Consider the following 20,000-nt stretch of genomic DNA (forward strand, 5'->3'; position numbering starts at 1 on the left):
GTGTGATGCTGTAATAAACCCAGTAAGGTATGACAAATCGCACTCTAAATTTCAAGAGTGACTGCTCTTCATGCATTTTTTTTTTCAACAAATAACTTTGCTGTCTTTACAAATGTCTGAAGTAATGACAGATCACAATGATTGGGGCTGAAAATATGTCAGATATCAAATCTATAAGAAGAAACCAAACAATGCCAATCAATCAATTAAATCATGTTTAAAAAAAAAAAAAATCTACTGAATCACATCTTGCTCAGTACACACAGAATTTTAATTCAGTTAAAAAAAAAAAAATAAAAAAATCTTTCTTCAAGAACTGAAAAATAGAATCCAGCTACATTTCGCAAAAAGGTAATGACAAAACCACCCCTGTGTGCATTATGAACTTTTGCAGCCTCTTCTGTTGTGTCTTCAACAAAGCTGCCATTATTGCTCTGGCATAAAAACGTCTGCATCGGACCTTGTTTTAGTTTTGTTTGGCTCGGTTTTTGTACATATACTAAACATGTGTGTGCGTGTGCATGTGCATGTGTGTGTGTGTTTGTGTGTATGCATATAGAGTATTTGTGTCAGTGTGAGTGAAATCACATGCAAGTGTTGTTTGTGTGTGTCTGAATGTAGGTCTGAACAAACCTGGCATTGTACGTCTTTCCTCTCTTTTCAATCTCCTTTGAATCCCCCTATTATAAAGAGCATTATGTTCCCTCTTTCTGTTGGTAAAGTATTTATGTTCATAAATCTTGCCAACCCTTTTTATACATCTGTATACATATATGAAATGAATAATTAAGGCTTCCACAAAAACGTAATTGTCACATAAATATCAATTTCAACCAGTTTGAAAAACAACTTTTGTTATTGCTGTTGTCTTTGTAATTGCAGTTTGTTTGTTTTTTTGTTTTTTTTGCTGCCCCATCATCTGTACCGTTTCAGTGGCATTACTCCCACGCCGCTCATTTAGATTCCCCCATACACGGCCACACCCGGGTTCGTCCGTCGTAGTTCCAGCGTCGGCAGTTCACAGGGAACCATCGATGTTAGGTCGCCAGGAGGCCACACACCAGAGGAGACCCTGCACTGCTGCTGAGTCACTTCGGTGGTGTTCAGTGGTGCCTGTTCTGTTTAAACGTACTTAGGACACCACCTACTAAGCCCCCTACTAACGACAATAATGGCTTAGTCGCAGAGCCAGACTGAGTGAGCGTCCCTCCCAGAGTGGAGACCGCCACCACGTCCCTCAAACAACAGCCCTCTATGAATCTGCCGACACTGACGACATTGACAGGACTCACCTCAAGCAGGGAAGTGGAGGGGTATCGAAACTGAGGTCACCATGAGAGCAGGGCATGAAAGGCCACAGACTTTGAGACTATTCTGTTTCTATTGATGACGATGAAGGAGGAGGAGGATGACGATGATGATGACGATGTTGCTATGGAGGTCCATTTTGGTTCGGGACTGCGTGACAAGGCTGTACTCTACGCTTCCTGTCATAATGATATCCCGGCGTTAACCAGGCCCGAGAGATACAGACACTTGCAGTGTTGGTCAGGTAATTTGAGCAACACACCCAAAGACGCATCCTTGAAGTGGATGACACTCGACTGTGTGGTCCCAGTCTCCCCATTTAAGCCCACAGCACACTCAACTCTGGGTAGGAGCCGGCCACGGGCCGAAAAACCCACCTCCGCTGGGATTCGAACCCGCGTCCTCCCAGCCGTCAGTCCGCGACGCTAACCACTTCGCCACGGCGGCTGGTTTGTAATTGCAGTCTTTGTAATCTCAGCAAAACAGTGGAAACTGTGTCCCCTTTAATCAATGTTGCTGTCAATGTGTGTGTGTGTGTGTGTGTGTGTATACCGAGAGACAGACAGACGGGCAGACAGACAGAGACAGAGACAGATGTATATATATATATATATATATGATCTGTGGAAGTGTGGTGATGATTTTAGACTTCTAACAAACTAGAAAATCAGTGGGTTTGTGTGTGTGTGTGTGTGTGTGTGTGTGTATGTGTGTGTGTGTTCACAACAATAATATTCACACCAGCCACCATTGTCACAGACCGACAGGTGGGCATGGGTTTGAACCTCATCAGAAGCGTTATTGAGGAGATTTTCAGCCCATGGTCTACTCCTACCCACCACTGAGTATGTTGTAGACTGAAATAGGTGTAGAACCACATAGTCAACATGGACAAAAAAATTTTAAGAACAATACTGTTAATCACCGTAATTCAGTTTGCTTAAGAACATATTGATTACAACAACAACAACAAAATCAGAGTTATTTTTTTCCCCTTTTATTGTTTTAAATATGGTTCATTATGATAAATCATCTGTCCAAACAGGTGCGGTTTCCTGCAATACTGATTTTCACTTAAGCCATCAATCTTTGCTTGCAATATGTTTTGGCAACGTGTGCCTGCCCTACCCTGCTTTACTGCTCGCTGAACACACACACACACACACACACACACACACACACACAAATATATATATATATATATAATACTTTATAATAGAGAGAAAAGGGAGGATGATTGAGTGTAGAAGCCAACGCCCTCCTCCTCATTTAACACAACTCTGAGGGGGGCTGGCCAAGCTGGCTTGTCACCAGCCTAAGAGTCACTCAAACCAGCTGATCCCATTAGCTGTCCAACCCCCACCCCAACACCCCCACCATTTCTTCTTCAACTTCTCTTTACTTTCCCCTCCATCTCAGGCAGGTGACACAGCGGCTAACACCAAATTAACAAAAGAAGTAATTAGGTGACACAGCCCCACTGCCTGCAAAAGCAAATGAGCAAGTTATCTGCCAAACTTAGCATCCACAATAGACCAAAAGGAGTCAATATCAGAGCTCCCCGGCCCCCAGAATGTGGAACTGGGAAGGGCGCGCTTATCAAATCTCATTAATCCAGGGACTAGCAGAAAGTCCACTTTCTATTCTGGCCGCAGAAACAAATCAGGGTGTTGGACGGAAATGAGGGCGCTGGTGGGTACCCACTGTTTGCTTTGAACCGGTGCCAGTGTCGTAGATAAGTGGTCCTCCCCATTGGTACCTGCAGGCACGAAACCTGCATTTCTGTGTTGTGTTACCCTTACACTTACAGGTAACAGGGGGAGTCCCGAGAGCAAGGTGGCCTCGTGTGGCCTTTTGGAGGGGACTGGGGGTCAAAATGGGGTTCTTGCTCCTGTACTAAGTACTGACGGCATTTTGCACTGACCGAGTTAATCAATGTAGTGGGGGGCTTTTTTGTATATCATTTTATGCAACAGAGACATCTTTTCTTTTTTATTGTCCTGTTTTATTACAAACTCTTCTGAAAAAGCTGATAGGTATGCTGCACCTATTTACTACCACAGCCACTGCTCCATCATCATATAATGTCCATAGTGTTTCTGATACTGACTGCAACTGTGACAAAAATTCTGGAAAAAAAAGAAAACCAGATTCAGATTAATCTACTTAAACTTTTACAGCATTTTACTGAAGTAAACAAATGGCTATGCTTAACAACAACAGCCGCTTATTCTTTTAGAACTTTCCATAAATGTCAAACAATCTTTATGTTATGGAATACAACACACCTAACAAAACAAAACAAACAGTGACAATAGGTTAATAAAGATCTATAAGAAAACAAAAAAATGCTTCCATAACTGAACAGTTTGAATAGAAGCATGCACACACACACACATACACAAACACACACACAGATCATGCATCCATCCCCACCTTCCTTCCCTTCCCCACCCACTCACACATCAACTCACACAAGGAGGAGTTTATTTAGGACTGAGGGTATGAGAATAAAGAATGACAGCACCATGCTTTTATATATATATATATATATATATATATATATAAGCTGACCTGCACTCACTGTCACAGGCACACATTCCTACAGTAATAGCAGAACTGCGCAGGACAAACTGGCCAGGCCTGGTTAATTCGATCAGCAAATATATGTACACCAGCTCCTAAACTATGAAAACAATGGTGCAGGTAAGTGGCCTACCCAAAGACACCGTACCTACCAAGGCAGGAGGGACAGGCTCCATTCTATGGCCTACCTAACTGCCCAGGTATTTCCTTCATATCCTGCATGAGTCATGCACAATGTCAGCGTCTAACTATCCAAACGGGATACTTCACAAAATGCCATCCTGACATTCATCCAAACTGGATTTTTCTCAGATGCCATCATAACATTTCAAAATCATTGCTCCAAGCACATACTTCAAGATTCCAGCTCAAACTACATGCTTGACAAATGACAGTTCAAGATCACTGTTCCAGTTACATACTTCAAGGCTCCTGCCCAAACTGGACACTTCATATACATCAATGCCATCCACACACTTCAAGAATGATGTCCCAGATAAAAACATTAGATACAATACCCATCCCCACCCCTAAATGAGACATTAAAAATGCTATTCAAACTAACCACTAAGTTCACCACCTAAACCAGGTATTTCATAATGACCAAACTTTCCACAAACATCAAGAAGAAAGATATGGAAAAACCTGAAACACGACAAGACTGTTTTTATCCTGGGAAAAAAGCAGTTGTCATTCACCAGATGTTTTCTTTGATTAAGACACACAAGAGGAAATATCACTTCTGGTGGCGCATGCATCTCTCTTTCTCTCTCTCTCTCTCTCTCCCCAGTTCATGCCTACACACACACACTTATAGTGCACACAGACAGGCAGGGAGGGAGGCAGAAATGTGGCGATTTGTTCACATGAAGGCTATTGACCGTCATGTATGTAAACAGCAACTGATCCAGATTTCAACAGCTTCAGACATATGCTCCAGAAGTCAGCTTTAGATATATGCTCAAGAACACACACAGATGGAACTGAAATGTAGAGATGGAAGAGAGAAAAAGGCGGAGGAGAGAAGAGGGCTAGAAAATAGAAACGTGCGCATGTGCGTGCACACACACACACACACACACAAGGGAAGAGATGGGAACATGACAAAGAGAAAAATAGACAGACAAACATATACTCAGATAATACAAATACAGAAAAAACATGAAACAAAGACAGACAGACAGACTGACTGACAAATCCAAAGTTTAGGAGGAAAGAGGAAGAACTGGAAAGGTTTGAATTTGATGGTAGCTTAAAGGCTAAATGAGAGCTAAAAATAAATCATCAGATCAGAAAAAAAACCCACACCAAAAAACCCTAAAAATCTGCAAGCAGGTTTGGCTGGAGGCTAAGCTCCTGTCAGTGCCTGCAGCATCCATCATGTACTGGCAGTAATTGCCTGACATGCTGCACCTTGGTCTATATTTCAGCCTTTGAGGAGGAGACTGTTTTGATGGGTTGAAAACAAGAGAGGAAAAAAAAAAGAGAGAAAAGCAAGCATGCCCACACATAAGCATATGCACACACACACACATACACACACACACACACACACACACACACACACACAATGCACACACATACATGCACCTGATGTGCAACCATACACACAGTAACACGCAAACACACAAACACACACACTTCTCTCTCTGTCTCTGTCTGTCTGTCTCTCTCTCTGTCATTCCCATTTGTTTATGTATACACACAATAAACAAGAACATCCATGCATGTATACATGTGCATATTTGTACATACTGCATACCAACTCATCAACAAAACAGCTCAAACACACACACACACACACACACACACACACACACACACACACACACACACACACATGGTGGCAAACATTTCTCAAAGGGAATTTCATTGTTATAACTGATAAGCTTTTGCACTCAGATCATCAGTAAACAGCGAAATCTGTTGGGGATATAGAACATCCTGGAGTGGCACCAGCATTTACGATGAGCACATGAGATATTTGCTTCCCTACTTCCTAATTACCAAGAACCCTGACGCCAGAATATCTTAAATCCAACAACACAAATTAATGTCAACGTGGAGGTTACATGTATAACTCAGCGACTAACCAAATGAGAAGCGACTGAAGTACTGAATGCTGAGCATAAGTCAACAAAGAAAATACTGGCATTTGGACACCAAATGAAGACACAGTGAAAAACCATCTTTAACAGATCTATTCTATTTGCCTAACAAACGGTAAAGGGCCCAGATATAAGTCTGTATGAGAAAGATTTAAAACAAAGAAAGATAAATTGTTCTCCAGTAGTTTCATCATTTCATGACTACAGCTGTCACTTCAACTGGCCCATAACATCTAGAATGGATGCTTTGGCATAGTAAGGCACAGTCAGCATTTCAAGGACAGTGCACACGCTATTCCATAGAGAAACAAGAAATGAACATATTGGTCAAGATAGGAGTGAGCTGATCAGCACAGTGTTTCAGAACTAATGACAATACACAATCTGGTCTATGGGCTCTGTGGCTTTTGTGGCATTTTGACATTTACCTCTAGTCTTCTTTCACCTGCTTCCTGCACAACTAAAGGTAGGGATCAGATCCCGGTGATGTTCTGGGGTATTGGAACAGTGTTCAGCCTATGCTACCCGACATCAAAAGGCTTCAGCAATGATGGATCATCATTATCCAGGGGCAGTTTTAAGTTTGTACTGTGTGGTGGTCCCTGTGTGAGGACCCTTCCACACAATGTTGGATTTACAAATAATAAAAAGAAACCAAAAACTAAAGTTTATTAAAAAAACAAACAAAAAACCCCTTTTTGGTGGTAGATGAATCCTCTTCGAGTGAGACACGACGTTTCGAACCATAGGCCCGTTGTGAAAACAACTGTTCTAAGTAACAGGAGATGAATGCTGATGTTACAACTGTCAGGTTGCTTTCTCCAATTCATACATCATCATTTTTGGCATTTTTCTGCCACATTCAATATTTAATGTATTATCTTTACATTCTAGGAAAGCAGAAGCAGTACTAGGACCTAGCTGTTGACCCCTGGCAGCTGTTTCAAATAGAAGCAAATGTGAAGGATGCATTGTGCATTGTGATGACACTGACATTATGGGGCATGTCAACATGATGCTATCACAGTTACAAGTGTGTCATTGCAATGCCGTGCACATATGTGCACACATGAAAACACAAAAAACATACACCACATTCAGTGTGGAGAAGTGTGCAAAAAGATCTAAAAATGGATGATCAATCCCTAAACAATATTTTGTTGTTAATAATAAAAATTTTAAAAAAAAAAGAACCCTGCCTCTATCAACCCAACCTCAAACCCCTCAACCACGACCTTCTACCGTCCTGCTATTATCTTCTCATACATGTATCCACACACACACACACACACACACACACACACACACACCATGGAGACAAGAATGAACTCCAGATGAATGCAGAAAAGATAACAAACCCGAACTGGCAACCCAGACGAAAACAAAGATAGAAGTTGAAACCAGCATGATGAGAAACCATCAGAAGCAAATATCCATATATGTAAACACACACACACACACACACAAATACACACACGTGTATACCAGTACATACATACAGACAGGTATACATACACTTTTTCTCTGCATATCCAAACACACAAGTGCATGTATATATATATACATATATACACTAGCACACACACACACACACACACACACACACACACACACATATATATATATATATATATACACACACACACACACCATACACATCCCCAATCACCAACAGGGGAGACCTCAGCTAGGGCTTACCTTTGTGTCGAGAATACTCATGATTTTGGCTTTGGCGGCCCTCACATCATCAGGAAAACCTATCACCTTGATATGGGGATCTGCAACAGACAGCAGGAAACGCTCTCTTCAAGTCTTCAAGCTGTTCAACACTGCTGTGTTCAGTTCAGCAGACACAATGATTGGACTGCTGGTTTTTATGCATAACAGGTATGCACAGAAAACATGTGTGTGTGTGTGTGTGTGTGTGTTCATATGTGTGTGTGTGTGCGCAAGCGCACGTGTATGTGTGAGTGTGTACATGATAAGAAAGATACAAAACAGATTTTTTTTTTTAAAGTGAAACAAAAATCTTTTTACATAATGATTAAAGCAGAAACACACACACACACACACACACACACACACACACACACACATATGAATGGTCACTGAACTCAACTTTTTAATATTTTCTGGCAACTTCTACAAACCTTTGATCCTTTATGATGTCAAACTTTGACCCAGGTCAAACTTAGTATAAATTGATTTTCATTTCTAAATAACAACAATATTTATCTATCAGTTCATTCATTTTCTTCCTTTTTCCGTTGCCCCAACCAGTCTCTTAATGCCTGTGTTAATTCTCCAACCAAGAGACATTTCAAATTTATGAGGTACAAGCATTTCAATTTGATTCTTTCAATTCTAACTATTTATTTGTGTGGGTAACTGGCATTATTCTCCGTGTGTGTGTGTGTGTGTGTGTGTGTGTGTGTGTGTGTGTGTGTGTTTGTGTGTACACACGCACCTGCACATGCATGCAAAAGAGCAGGACACACAAGCACAAAAATTGTACTGTATTGTATTTGTATTGTGCTAATTTTTGTCACAACAGATTTCTCTCAGTGAAATTCAGGCTGCTCTGCTTTTCAGCGCCACTTTTTTTTTTTTTTTTTTTTTTTGCAGCAAGTGTATTTGTTTTACTATCAAAGTAGGTTTTTCTACAAATTTTGCCAGAGACAACCACCCTTTTGTTTCCATGGGTTCTTTTACATGAGCTAAGTGAATGCTGCTAGTGGGACCTTGGTTTTTTTGTTTAAAAAAAAAAAAAAAAAAAAAAATGAAGCTCCCAAATATCAGCCCAATCACTGATGTACTGGCTCGCCTGTATCACATGTCTCAAAAGTGTGTGGGACCAAGTTTTCATAACCCACATCTGAGCATTATCTATAATAACCACAGTATTTTGTCACCCGGGAGGAGATGTCCCCCACCCCCCAAACCCACCCCGACCACACAAACATTCCACACACACACACACACACACACAGGCAATGAATGAGTTGTGACTGGCAAGAGAACTGTTATCTTTCTAGAAGGATGCTCAAAAACACAGCCCCCAGGGAAGGCTTGCCTGCAACCGTGGACAATAGGGACACTGTTCCTGTATGTGGCCTCATTATCTGTGACCAGGCTGTGTCCCATATCTGCTTCCCTGGGATCCCCTTCAAAGCAGCTATCTCCCCATGCAGAACACCCCTCTGTTTATTCAACGTTAAAACATCCTGGAAAATGGATAACGTTGTTGTTGAAACTGGGTGGATGGGAGGGTGGTGTGGTGGAACTGGGGTTGGGGTGATGAGGGTTGGGGGTTGGGGTGGGGTGGGGATCTCCTTCCCCCCCTCCTCTCTCTTTCTCTCTCACACACAGACACATACACACACACAAATCTGCACCCAATCACCTACATAAGAACGTTCTAATCCTAAAGCATCACAGTATCTGATGCAATCAGTAAATCAATTAAATCACTTATACGTCCTCATAACAAAGTACAAGGAAAACTGGTTTGTGGTGACAAGATAGCATGAGATAGTACAACAGAACAATGGCAAAATAGCATTTTTACAAATCTGTAGAAGTATAGCAAATTTAAAGCAAAAACATTACATAATAAATCAAACCACTCAAAAAGTATCAGTTCTTTCTCTTCCTCATATAAACGCTTCAAACCTCATCCTCTACCCCATATCACCCCCCCCCCCCCCCTCTTTTAACCACACCATGGGCCCCATTCCCCTACCATATCTTGCAACTCCCAATCACACTCCATCCACTCATATCACACCATTTTAAATGTCCGAATATATCAATAATGTGCCCACTGTAACTCCTTAAAAATAATGAACATGGATTCCACATGACGAATTCATCTCAATGAGCAGTACCATTATCTCAGTTAAATACAGACACTAAAAAAAAATTATCAACCACAATCATAGCACTTGCTTGCATACTTACACAAAAACACATATACAGTAAAATCACACTGACAATTCGAAAGGTATTATTCCATAATTAACTGTTTGTAAAATCAAAATATTGAATTTTTAAATTTTTTTACATTTTTTTGATTGCATCAAAAAGTTAAAAACAGTAATTTCATTAAAGCTCAGAAATGTAACAGTGTACGGTTATGTTAGTAAGCCAGTTCTTTTTCTTTCTTTTTTCAAGCTGTATATGTCTTGCGTTTTGAGTGTGCTATACTTTTACAAAATTTCATGAATGAAAAATGTTTTCTAATGTTGTGTTGTCTCATGTTATCTCATTGCCCAAAAGCTGTTTTTCCCTGCATTTTTTATGAGGGCAATAAATTGAACTGACTGACTGACTGGTTGACTGATTGTGTGTGTGTGTGTGTGTGTGTGTGTGTGTGTGTGTGTGTGTGTCTACATACATAAAAAGCAAGTGACTCAAATTCTTAGGTACATATCAACCTACACTGTACAAAATGAGAGAGGGAGACAGAGAGAGAGGGGGGAAAGAGACAGAATGATGGGCACAGAAACACACACAGACGCACACAGAGCAGATAAGTCCACAGTGGGTTAAAAGAGGTTTCTGTTGTGCATTTCTTATCTTTTCAATTGCATCCTGCCATAAACAAACTCTTTTTCCCACTCTGTCTTTATTTTATTTTATTTATTTATTTATATTCTTAAAGAAACCTGTCCTACCCTTCCCAAATCTGTGCACACACAAGCCCTTCACACTCAGAGGTTTTTAGGGTTGGTGTTTTGGTTGTTGGTGGTGGTGGTGGTTGTTTTTTTCTCTGGTGTTTTTTAGTGTTATTTTTCAATCCACCCTATGAAGATGACTGTAATCGGTATTATGGTACAGCTGAGGTTTGAATAAGGAGGTATAACTGAAAGATAAATCTGCATAAATATTGCTGTTCATGACTATAATTGCATTAACTTGGCTGGCAGGTGCATTTCAAAGAAAAGAACCTTTTTTTTTCTTTTTTTTTTTCTTTTTTTTTCTTTTTTTTTGAAGGGTAAAAAAATGCTGTAGCAAGTCTGTTATAGTCCATGCTGTTGTGATTTTGCAGCAATAAACAACAGCACAAAACCTGCTGCATGTATAATAAAAATTTTGGAATGACACTGATGTAAAACCATTTAAATGAATAACAATTATTCTTTGCAAGGAAAAAAAAAAACAGTGTGAACGCATGCATGCAAGCGTGCAACAACCTACACCCCCACCCCCCCACACACACACAGAGGGAGACCGAGAGCATAAAAGTCACCACTGATGCTGTCAACTTGTACCTTGACTCTCAACAGAAGGCTGTGATCAGACTAGGGATATCATGTACTGTCAACCACAAAAAATCCTGAACGACAGTGCTTCACCATAATGCTGTACATATCCTGTGCACTGTGTGGGAGGGAAACAAAAAAAAAAACAAAGGAGAAAACACACAACAAACACCCAGAATGACTGTTCAAAGCATGTGACAGTCCTTTCTCTCTCTCTCTCTGTGTCCATTCACAACCCCCAACAACTCCCAGTGGTGCGAACTGCTCAGTCTGAGGGTTATCAGACTGACTGATCTAAAAGCTTGGGTTCAGGGATATACATACATACATATACCAGAATGTGTACACATTATGTCTAGAAGACTGGTTCCCTTCCTGGCCTTGCCAACTTTTCCATTTTCCTCTTCAAAAAAAAAAAAAAAAGGAGGGGTGACGGGAGGGGGAGGTGGGGGTGGGTGGGGGGGAACCTGGTCCTCCACCACTCCAGCAAAGTACACATGTATACACACACTTCTCCTTCCTTCCGCCTCCTCTCCCCTCCCCTCCCCTCCCTAATCATTGGCTTATCACATGCCCAAAGAGTTACGGCCTGGATTGAACCGGCAGTCAACCTTGTCCTCACAGACTACAGGGGCAGTCAATGATCCCTGCTTGGGCCTGCCGCTAATCTGTAACACCCTCCCCTCCCTCCCTCCATGAGAGTCCCCTTACCCCCCACCTCCTCCTCTTTTCCAGTCCCTTCACCTCATTTCCGTAAGCATACATGTATACATGACACACACACACACTGGCCACTCCCTCCACCAGTCTTTTAAACATCCTCTTTTTTCTGTATGTCTTGTTGATTCAGAAGTCTCCCCCCCCCCCCAATCCCCCCCCCCCTTCTTCTCCTTTCTGTTGATCACTATACTACCACTGTTATCACAATTACTAGCATCAGCTATGTGCTCCTTAAACTAAAGGCCAACTAAACATGCTCCTGTGTACGAAAATACTTTATGCAGTTGTTTATCTCTTGCTTTACCACACCTTCATAAGTCACAGTTCAATAACACTACTGTAGCACCAAGTTCATTCCAAAACTGCTGCTTGTGATGACAAATAAGATTAAGGCACAATCCACTTACAAAGAAAACATTTTTTAGCTTTTTTTTTTTTTTTTTTTTTTTTTTTTTTTACAGTGCAAGTTAATTCAAGCCTTCCCATTAACAGATCAGGCATTAACCAAATCATTATGTGAATTATACAAACCCACAGTGACAGAAAAAGAAATAAAGACCTAGAAAAGAGAGAGGAAGAGGGTAAAGCAAGGGAAAGAGAGAGTGAGAGAGAAAGAGATGGAGAAAGAGTGAGAGAGAGAAGCTGGGAAGGGAGTTCAACAGGTACATTCAAAACAGAAATTAATAATCAAGATTTTTTTCTTTTAAAGAGAGAGAAAAAACAAACAGAAGAAAACTGATGAAGAAACAGAAGGAGAAAAGAAAAAGAAGATAAAGAAAATACATACACTGATACAGACACTAAGACAGACCACCCACACAGACATACACATACACAGCGCCCTGTGCTGCTTTCATCTCTTTGCATCATGAAAGCCCTGAATGAAATACAGCATAAAGAAAATGAACACAGTAAATCACTCTCTTCTAAAGAACTATAATGCTTGGTGCACGCCTGTCTCAGCAGTACCTTTTCAATTCAAGTGTCAACATGACAAAGTCCTACGGAAGCCTTCTATAGATCCAGTCAAAAACTGGTGGGGTAGCCCACCCACCACCAAGATCATGAATGGAGGCACTGGTGTGTGTGAGTGTGTGTGTGTGTGTGTGTGTGTGTCTGTGTGTGTGTGCTTGTCTGTGTGTGTGTGTGTGTGTGTGTGTGTGTGTGTGTCAATGTGTGTGTGTCTGTCTGTCTCAGTGTATGAGTATGTGCGCACGAGCATGTGTGTGCATGCATGCATGTGTGTGTGTCTGAGTGTGTGTGCGTGTGAGTGTGTGTGCGCGTGCATGCGTGTGTGCGTGTGTGTGTGTGTGCGTGCGTGCGCATGTGTGTGTGCATGTGTGTGTGTGTTGTATCTGTGCATCTGTTCTGTGTGTGTTATTTTTGTTTTGTTTTCTTTTCTTTTCTTCTTTATTTTTTTAAAGTAATCATTACACAAACCACGTTTCTACAGGTCTGCAGATATTGCTGTTGTTTTTCTCTATCACACATCTTTTTTTTTCCTTCTTCTTTTTCTTAAGAATAGATTGCTGAGAGAAAGCCTTTAATGTTCTCAATGGAGACGAGAGACAGAGAGAGAGAAAGAGAAGAAAGAGAGACAGAGAGAGAAGAGACAGAGAGAAAGGGGAGAAGGGGGAAGGAGAAGATGTGAGGGGGAAAGGAGGGTGGGAGAGAGAGAGGGAAGAAGAAAGAGGTATGTGAGAGAGAGGAAAGAGGGACATGTGTGTGTGTGTGTGTGTGTGTGTGTGTGTGTGTGTAAGACAGACAGACAGACAGACAGAGAGGGGAAGGAACAAAAAGGGACAAAGAACACAACATACCTTTCTTTGATTTTGCACCAATTTTCAGTTTTGATGGCCATGTTATCTGTGTATTTGTTTCGTCCATGACCTGAAACAACCAATAAAGAAACCACAATGAAGAAAAAAACAGAGAAAAAAAGAAGAAAACTGAAAGCATGAAAGGTACATGTCAATAATAATACATATCATAAATACTCAACTGTACAAGAAAAAAATATGTACACCCATTTAAATACAACAAGCAGATTCAATCTCAACTCAAAAAAGAAAAGAAGCCCTAAAAAAAAAAAAAAAAAAAAAAAAAATAGAGTACTGCTGCCTGAATGAGGAAAACCTATACTTATACTAAGTTATGGTATTACAAGCACAGGCCTGTTCCTAGAAACAAGTAAACATTACATGCTGCAACCAACAAACACGGAAGAAAGCAAGGGACAAACAAGAAAGACAAGATAACAAGAAAGGGTCTGCTGTCAACACACACACACACACACACACACACACACACACACAAGCATATGACATCATGTATGCAGGTACACACAGACACAGACATACACAAAATAAACAAATAGAAAAAAAGAAAAGAAAGAAAGACCATATCAGTATGGAGAGTAAAAGACGGGGGAGGGTGGTGTGTGTGTGTGGGGGGGGGATGGGGGGGAGAGAAAGAATGACTACACCAAACGAAAACCTCACGAACATCAAACAGACATCGATTTAGAAAAACAGAATTATACTGTCACTATGTAAGCCCTTGAACAATAGGGATCAGATTCAAGCAAACATGCACTGACGCTTAAAAAGCCCTTTTCTCATGCAATGCCTACACTCAGCCTTCTGTTATCTCAAAACAAACACAGGCTGCCATTACTTGATCCCAAACTATCACGATGACATTCTAATCTGACTTTGACAAGTAAAGGCAATGTCAACAGGAAACCTATCTAAATACATGTCTATTCAGTACACAGAATTAAAATGACACTGCATATTTTTCTTCCAAAAATCTGAAGTCTGTCTGAAACAGATTTCTATTTTCACACACACACACACATACACACACACACACATCACATCACATCACACTGTACAAATAATTAATAAGTTATCATTTATAATTTCAAGTATATATTGCCAGAGCAGATACACATTATCAATATATAATTACAGAGCACAAGATTCTTGAACAAAACCATCAACTCACCCTTTGAAAAAAATCCTCAGCACCTTCATCAAACTCATCTCCAGGAACTGGGGAAGGACAAAATAAAACAAAAGACACTGTTCATCATCTGATTGCACTCCACACACACACACACACACACTCACACACACACAAACACACGCACACACACACACAGACACACACACACAGACACACACACAAACAAACAAACACATGCACACACACACACACAGACACACAAACACACGCACACACACACAGACACACACACAAACACACGCACACACACACAGACACACAAACACACACAGACACACAAACACACTCACACACACACACACCATCCTCCCTAATATCTGTTTCTGCAACATACACTATAAACAACCCCTATTCTTTTTCTTCCCTGGCCAGCTCCTGCCCAAAGCCCATCTTTCTTTCTTTTTTTTTCTGTTTTCTTTTTTAAGCTCATTGGTCTAAATGTATCCAGAAGATCACCATTCTGCCAGATGGCTGAAACCTTGCAATCCCAAATAAAAACAGATTTTTTTGTGTGTTTGTCATCATGTCACCTGCCTCCCCCTCCCCCTACCCCCCACTCCCAACCCCCTCACAGAACCCCAATCACTCCAATCACAGGCAACATGCTGAAATTATGAAGCTGTACCTGAAATCAGGGTGGATATGGAGAACCCCTCCTTCCACCCCCTCCCATCCCCACCCCCGCACACACCCCTATCCTCAGTTCCTAAAGCCTTCACCCGAAAGGAGGTAAACCTCACTGCCAGTAGCCCACTGCCTGGCCAGCCCTCTCTACCTTGTCCAAACAGTCACAACCCTGCTGGAACAACAAATCTGCTTGCTTACAAAAACATCCCCGTCTGCTGGGGTCAATGAACAGTGGACTTCTCACTCTCAATTAAAAGGAGAAACAGAAGAACGTGTGAACACAGAAACAAACGAAGAAGAAGAGGGGGAAGATGAAACAGGTGTGGGGAGAGAAACATGATACAGAACAAAGAAAAACTCAAAAAGAAGTAGAGGAGGTGGAGGCAGATGAAGAAGAAGAAGACAAAGAACAAGAACAAGAAGGTAAAGAAGAATTTAAAGAAAATGATGACAGCAGCAGGAGGAGGAGAATAATAATAAAAAAGGAGGTCCATTAGAAAGAGGATGAGAAGAATGATGACACAAAGAAGAGGAACAATTTTTTTTAACTTTTTTTTTTTTTTTTACAAAGAAAAAAAAATAGAAAAAGATAAAGGAATATGAAGAAGATGATAATGAGAAGGAGCAGCTGAAAGAGGGTAACAATGAAGAAGCAAAAATGTGCCGACTGCATCATTTAAAGGGCTTGATTCACAACTGCTTTGTTAGTCTATATGTTTGTCTCTCAATTTTTCATTTCTTCCTTTGCTTGCATGATATATGTGCCAGTTAATTTTGGACTCAAACTCTCTCAGCCCTCTCACTAACTGTCGCAAAAAAAAAAAAAAATCTTGGAACAAGTTCAGCAGCCAGTTTGTCTGAGTAAATTGAGCCAGTTCAAGCAAATAACGGAAGAATGGAAAGATAAATTTATGTTCTTGACAAAGGAAAGGAAAGTAAAGGAAACAGCTCCAAGGTCTTAAGACAGGTTTCCAAAAATAAAATGAAGACAGCAGGTGAATGTGGCTTTAGAATTAGATTCACTGCAGCAACAACAATAACCAAAACAAAAAAAAAGATATATATATATATATATATATATATATATATATATAAATATAACTCATTGCCATCCACCAGTTTGCAAACACTTCAGCTCTGACTGAGTTGAAAAATAGGCTCAAAACATTATAGCCAGGCATTCCTTTAGCTGTGCATGAGAGCATGCAGGTTTAATTGCATATTCACCATGAGCCAAATAATATCACTTTTCTCACCATCTTACTGCAGTCAATGAAATGAGTACTTTCATCAAAAATTAATACTGCATATATTTGTACTGGAAGTAATTTATATAATTATCATAATTATGGACCTGGGTGCAGAACATTAGTCATCTTTCTGGTTTTCACTTTCAAAATGTCTTTCAAACAGATTACCCAAGATCCCGTGTCTGTGGAATATAAGAGTCTAATTCATTTCTTATATTACTCTGTGCTTGTGGGCCAGTGTGTGTATGCGCATGAAGTATGTGACTGCAAGTATGTACAGATGACACTTGCAGTTGCATGTGTGTGTGTGTGTGTGTGTGTGTGTGTTTAAGAAACAAAGAAAAGATTAAGAGAGTCGGGTGACAGAAACCGGAGAAGGCCAGAGCCAGAGAGAGACAGAGAAAGAGAGAAAGAGAAACAAAGAAACTAACAGTCAGACAGGTAGACAGAGAAAGAGACTGACTTAGTTAATGAGACTGTGGCATGTTTGTTAAAACTGAAGATTCACTGAGGTACAGTGAACTGAGTAAATAAACCACAACACAAGTAACCATGCATTTGCTGGCCATGTATCATCTGACGATTACAACAGCAAGCTAAACACACCAGGCACTCTTCACTATTTGTTAGTCAACATGATTGTAGTGTTGCTCCACTGTGCTGAGCAGCATTTCACAATATATATAATCTCACACTGCTAATCACAATACTGCTACTTTTATGGAGGTGTAGTTCTTGCACAAGATAAACCATCAGGTTTCTTCCACTATCTGTGTATCGTAAATTATTCACTGAAAATTGTAATGATCAAGTACTGACAGGTCATACTTGTCAACAAGGCAACAACTAACAACAGCAAGAGACTGAGCCACAACATAAGTAATATGTATCAACTTTATGCCTCCCCCATTCCTCTCCCTCCATCACACACACACACACACACACACACACACACACACACACACACACACACACAGAGAAAGACAAGGGGCATGAGAAAAGAGAGGAAGACACTGGGAGGGGTGGGGTTAATGAAGGGAGATAATGAGAAGACAAAGACTTGTATATATACACCCCTGCCCCCTCTTCCCCCACCCTCCACCCCTCCCTCACACATACACACATATATGTATACATGTATGTGTGTATTTCTTTGGTTTCATTTCAATAATAATAATAGACCAGCTCTGGCGCGCTTTTAACACATCCATTCCCCTTCAGTTGTCACAGTAAACCATCAGACCATTTGAATAACAATCAATATGCACTGATCAGTTTGAAAAAGGACAGAAGTTTAAGCCTATGCCATGAAACTGTTGTACAAGCTGTGTCAATGGAGAAAGAGGGAGATGGACAGACACTGTACAAAAGGAAGGGGAACAAAACAAATGTAATCAACTGAAACAAAAGCAACCAAAGCAAACAACAGCACAGATTCATGCATAATACATGAACAGAGAGAAAAGTCAGTCAAACAAAGCGACAGACACAGAACATGTAGAGAAAAAAAAACATTGTTTCCGTTTTAGTCTCAGTTTCAAGGATGCATCAAAGCCTGTGGACTGATCCCTATATATATATATATATATATATATACAATGCACGCCATTTAGTAGTGATTTACTTACAAAAAACATATTTGATTTTTAAAACACAGACAGATGCCTGACCTATGCATAGACCCTTTGTGCTCATCAGACCTTGAGAGCCCCTCCCTACCCCTCACCCCACACCCCTTCCTCACAAAAAAAAACAACACAAAAAAATAAAATATAATCAAAATTATTTACTAAAAACATAACTTAAGTTGAAATTCAATAGCAAATCGACCTGCTGACATTTCGATGGTGGGGAAGCTGCACCTTGGACTCTAACTAAAATAGGAGTTCCAAGAAAATGATTAAAGTTTCAAGTAATTCCAATGAGAGGGGTGAAAGGAAGGGAAAGAATCAACACTGATGACTGATGGAGGGGAGAATGGATACAAAATTGAAATGGATGCTGGTTTCATTCTCAACTTGTTTTAAAAAAAAATCAAAACCTGATTTCTGTCCAAACTAATACATTAAAACCTGCTCACCATGTGCAGCTCTGCTCCCTCACTTTAGACATGAACCCCTTCCACCCCCCCCCACCCTCACCTCTCCCTCCCCACCCATTCCCTTCACCCCTGATCTGCCCCTTCTCCATCCTCCCTTCTACTAAAGCTCCTGCTCCCACTTAACTTCTTGGAGTGAAGTGTGTAGCACAAAGAACACTGCTTCTTTCTTTTTCTTCCACGCTCTCTTCCTCCCCTGCCCTCATCCCACCTTTGCCCCCTTGCCATCTACCTCACCCATCGTTGCACTTCCCCTTATTACAGTTACTTACACCCTCCCCCTTCCACCACCTTTTTTTTTTATCATAAAAATTTGTTATACAACCAGACAGCACCTCCTCCTTCCTGCACCCAAAGACCCCATCCCAGCTACATCTGCTGCTGGCAGAGTCATGAATGAAACCTTTTATCTCCCCGCATTCAGTTGGTGTGGGGTGAAAGAAAACTGCTGGAGCATCACCAGAGCAGACACCCAGCGCAGGCACTAAACAAGACTGCGTACTTCCCCACTGCTTCTTGCTGCTTCCATAACTAAAAAGATCTCAGCTTGACAGAAAAAAAAAGAAAAAAAAAAAAAAACTGATTATTTTTATTTGGACTGGGTTTTTTTTGGTTTGTTTTTTTAATATATACATGTAAATTTTCACACCGCTTCATTTCATAATGCTCCACAAAATGATCTTCACACTCAAGCCAAACAAACAAACAAATAAAAAAAGCTGATTATTTGAGGTGGGGGTGGGGATAAAAGGATTCTGTCCCCCCCCCCTCCCTCCTCCCCCACGCCCAACAAGTAACAAATGTAATATTTTCACACTGCTTCATGGAGCTTCAAAAAAGATCACAGCACTCTAGATAAAAAATAAAATAAATAATAATAAAAAGAATAAAATAAATAAAGGGGGGGATTGTTTGGATGGTTGTTTTCGTAAATCATATTTTCATGGTGTTTTGATATTCATATTTTCAAAACTTTCTTACACTTCTGAAAGTTGAGTGTTTCATTCCA

The 20,000-nt window shown here is 40.5% G+C and overlaps 1 protein-coding gene across 2 annotated transcripts in view; it reads right to left on the bottom strand.

Moving 5' to 3' along the window:
* LOC143292792 (protein bicaudal C homolog 1-B-like) overlaps positions 1-20,000 on the bottom strand; it is a 59,000-nt gene that overhangs the window by 27,200 nt on the left and 11,800 nt on the right. For both annotated transcript variants that reach the window (XM_076603374.1, XM_076603373.1), the window contains exons 2-4: positions 14,996-15,042; positions 13,807-13,876; positions 7,701-7,780 (exon numbers count right to left, since the gene is read on the bottom strand). In XM_076603374.1, coding sequence (XP_076459489.1) covers positions 7,701-7,780; positions 13,807-13,876; positions 14,996-15,042 — 197 coding nt within the window. The remainder of the gene's footprint in view (positions 1-7,700; positions 7,781-13,806; positions 13,877-14,995; positions 15,043-20,000) is intronic.

Source organism: Babylonia areolata, chromosome 18, assembly GCF_041734735.1.
Source record: "Babylonia areolata isolate BAREFJ2019XMU chromosome 18, ASM4173473v1, whole genome shotgun sequence".
NCBI classification, from domain to species: Eukaryota; Metazoa; Mollusca; class Gastropoda; order Neogastropoda; family Buccinidae; genus Babylonia; species Babylonia areolata.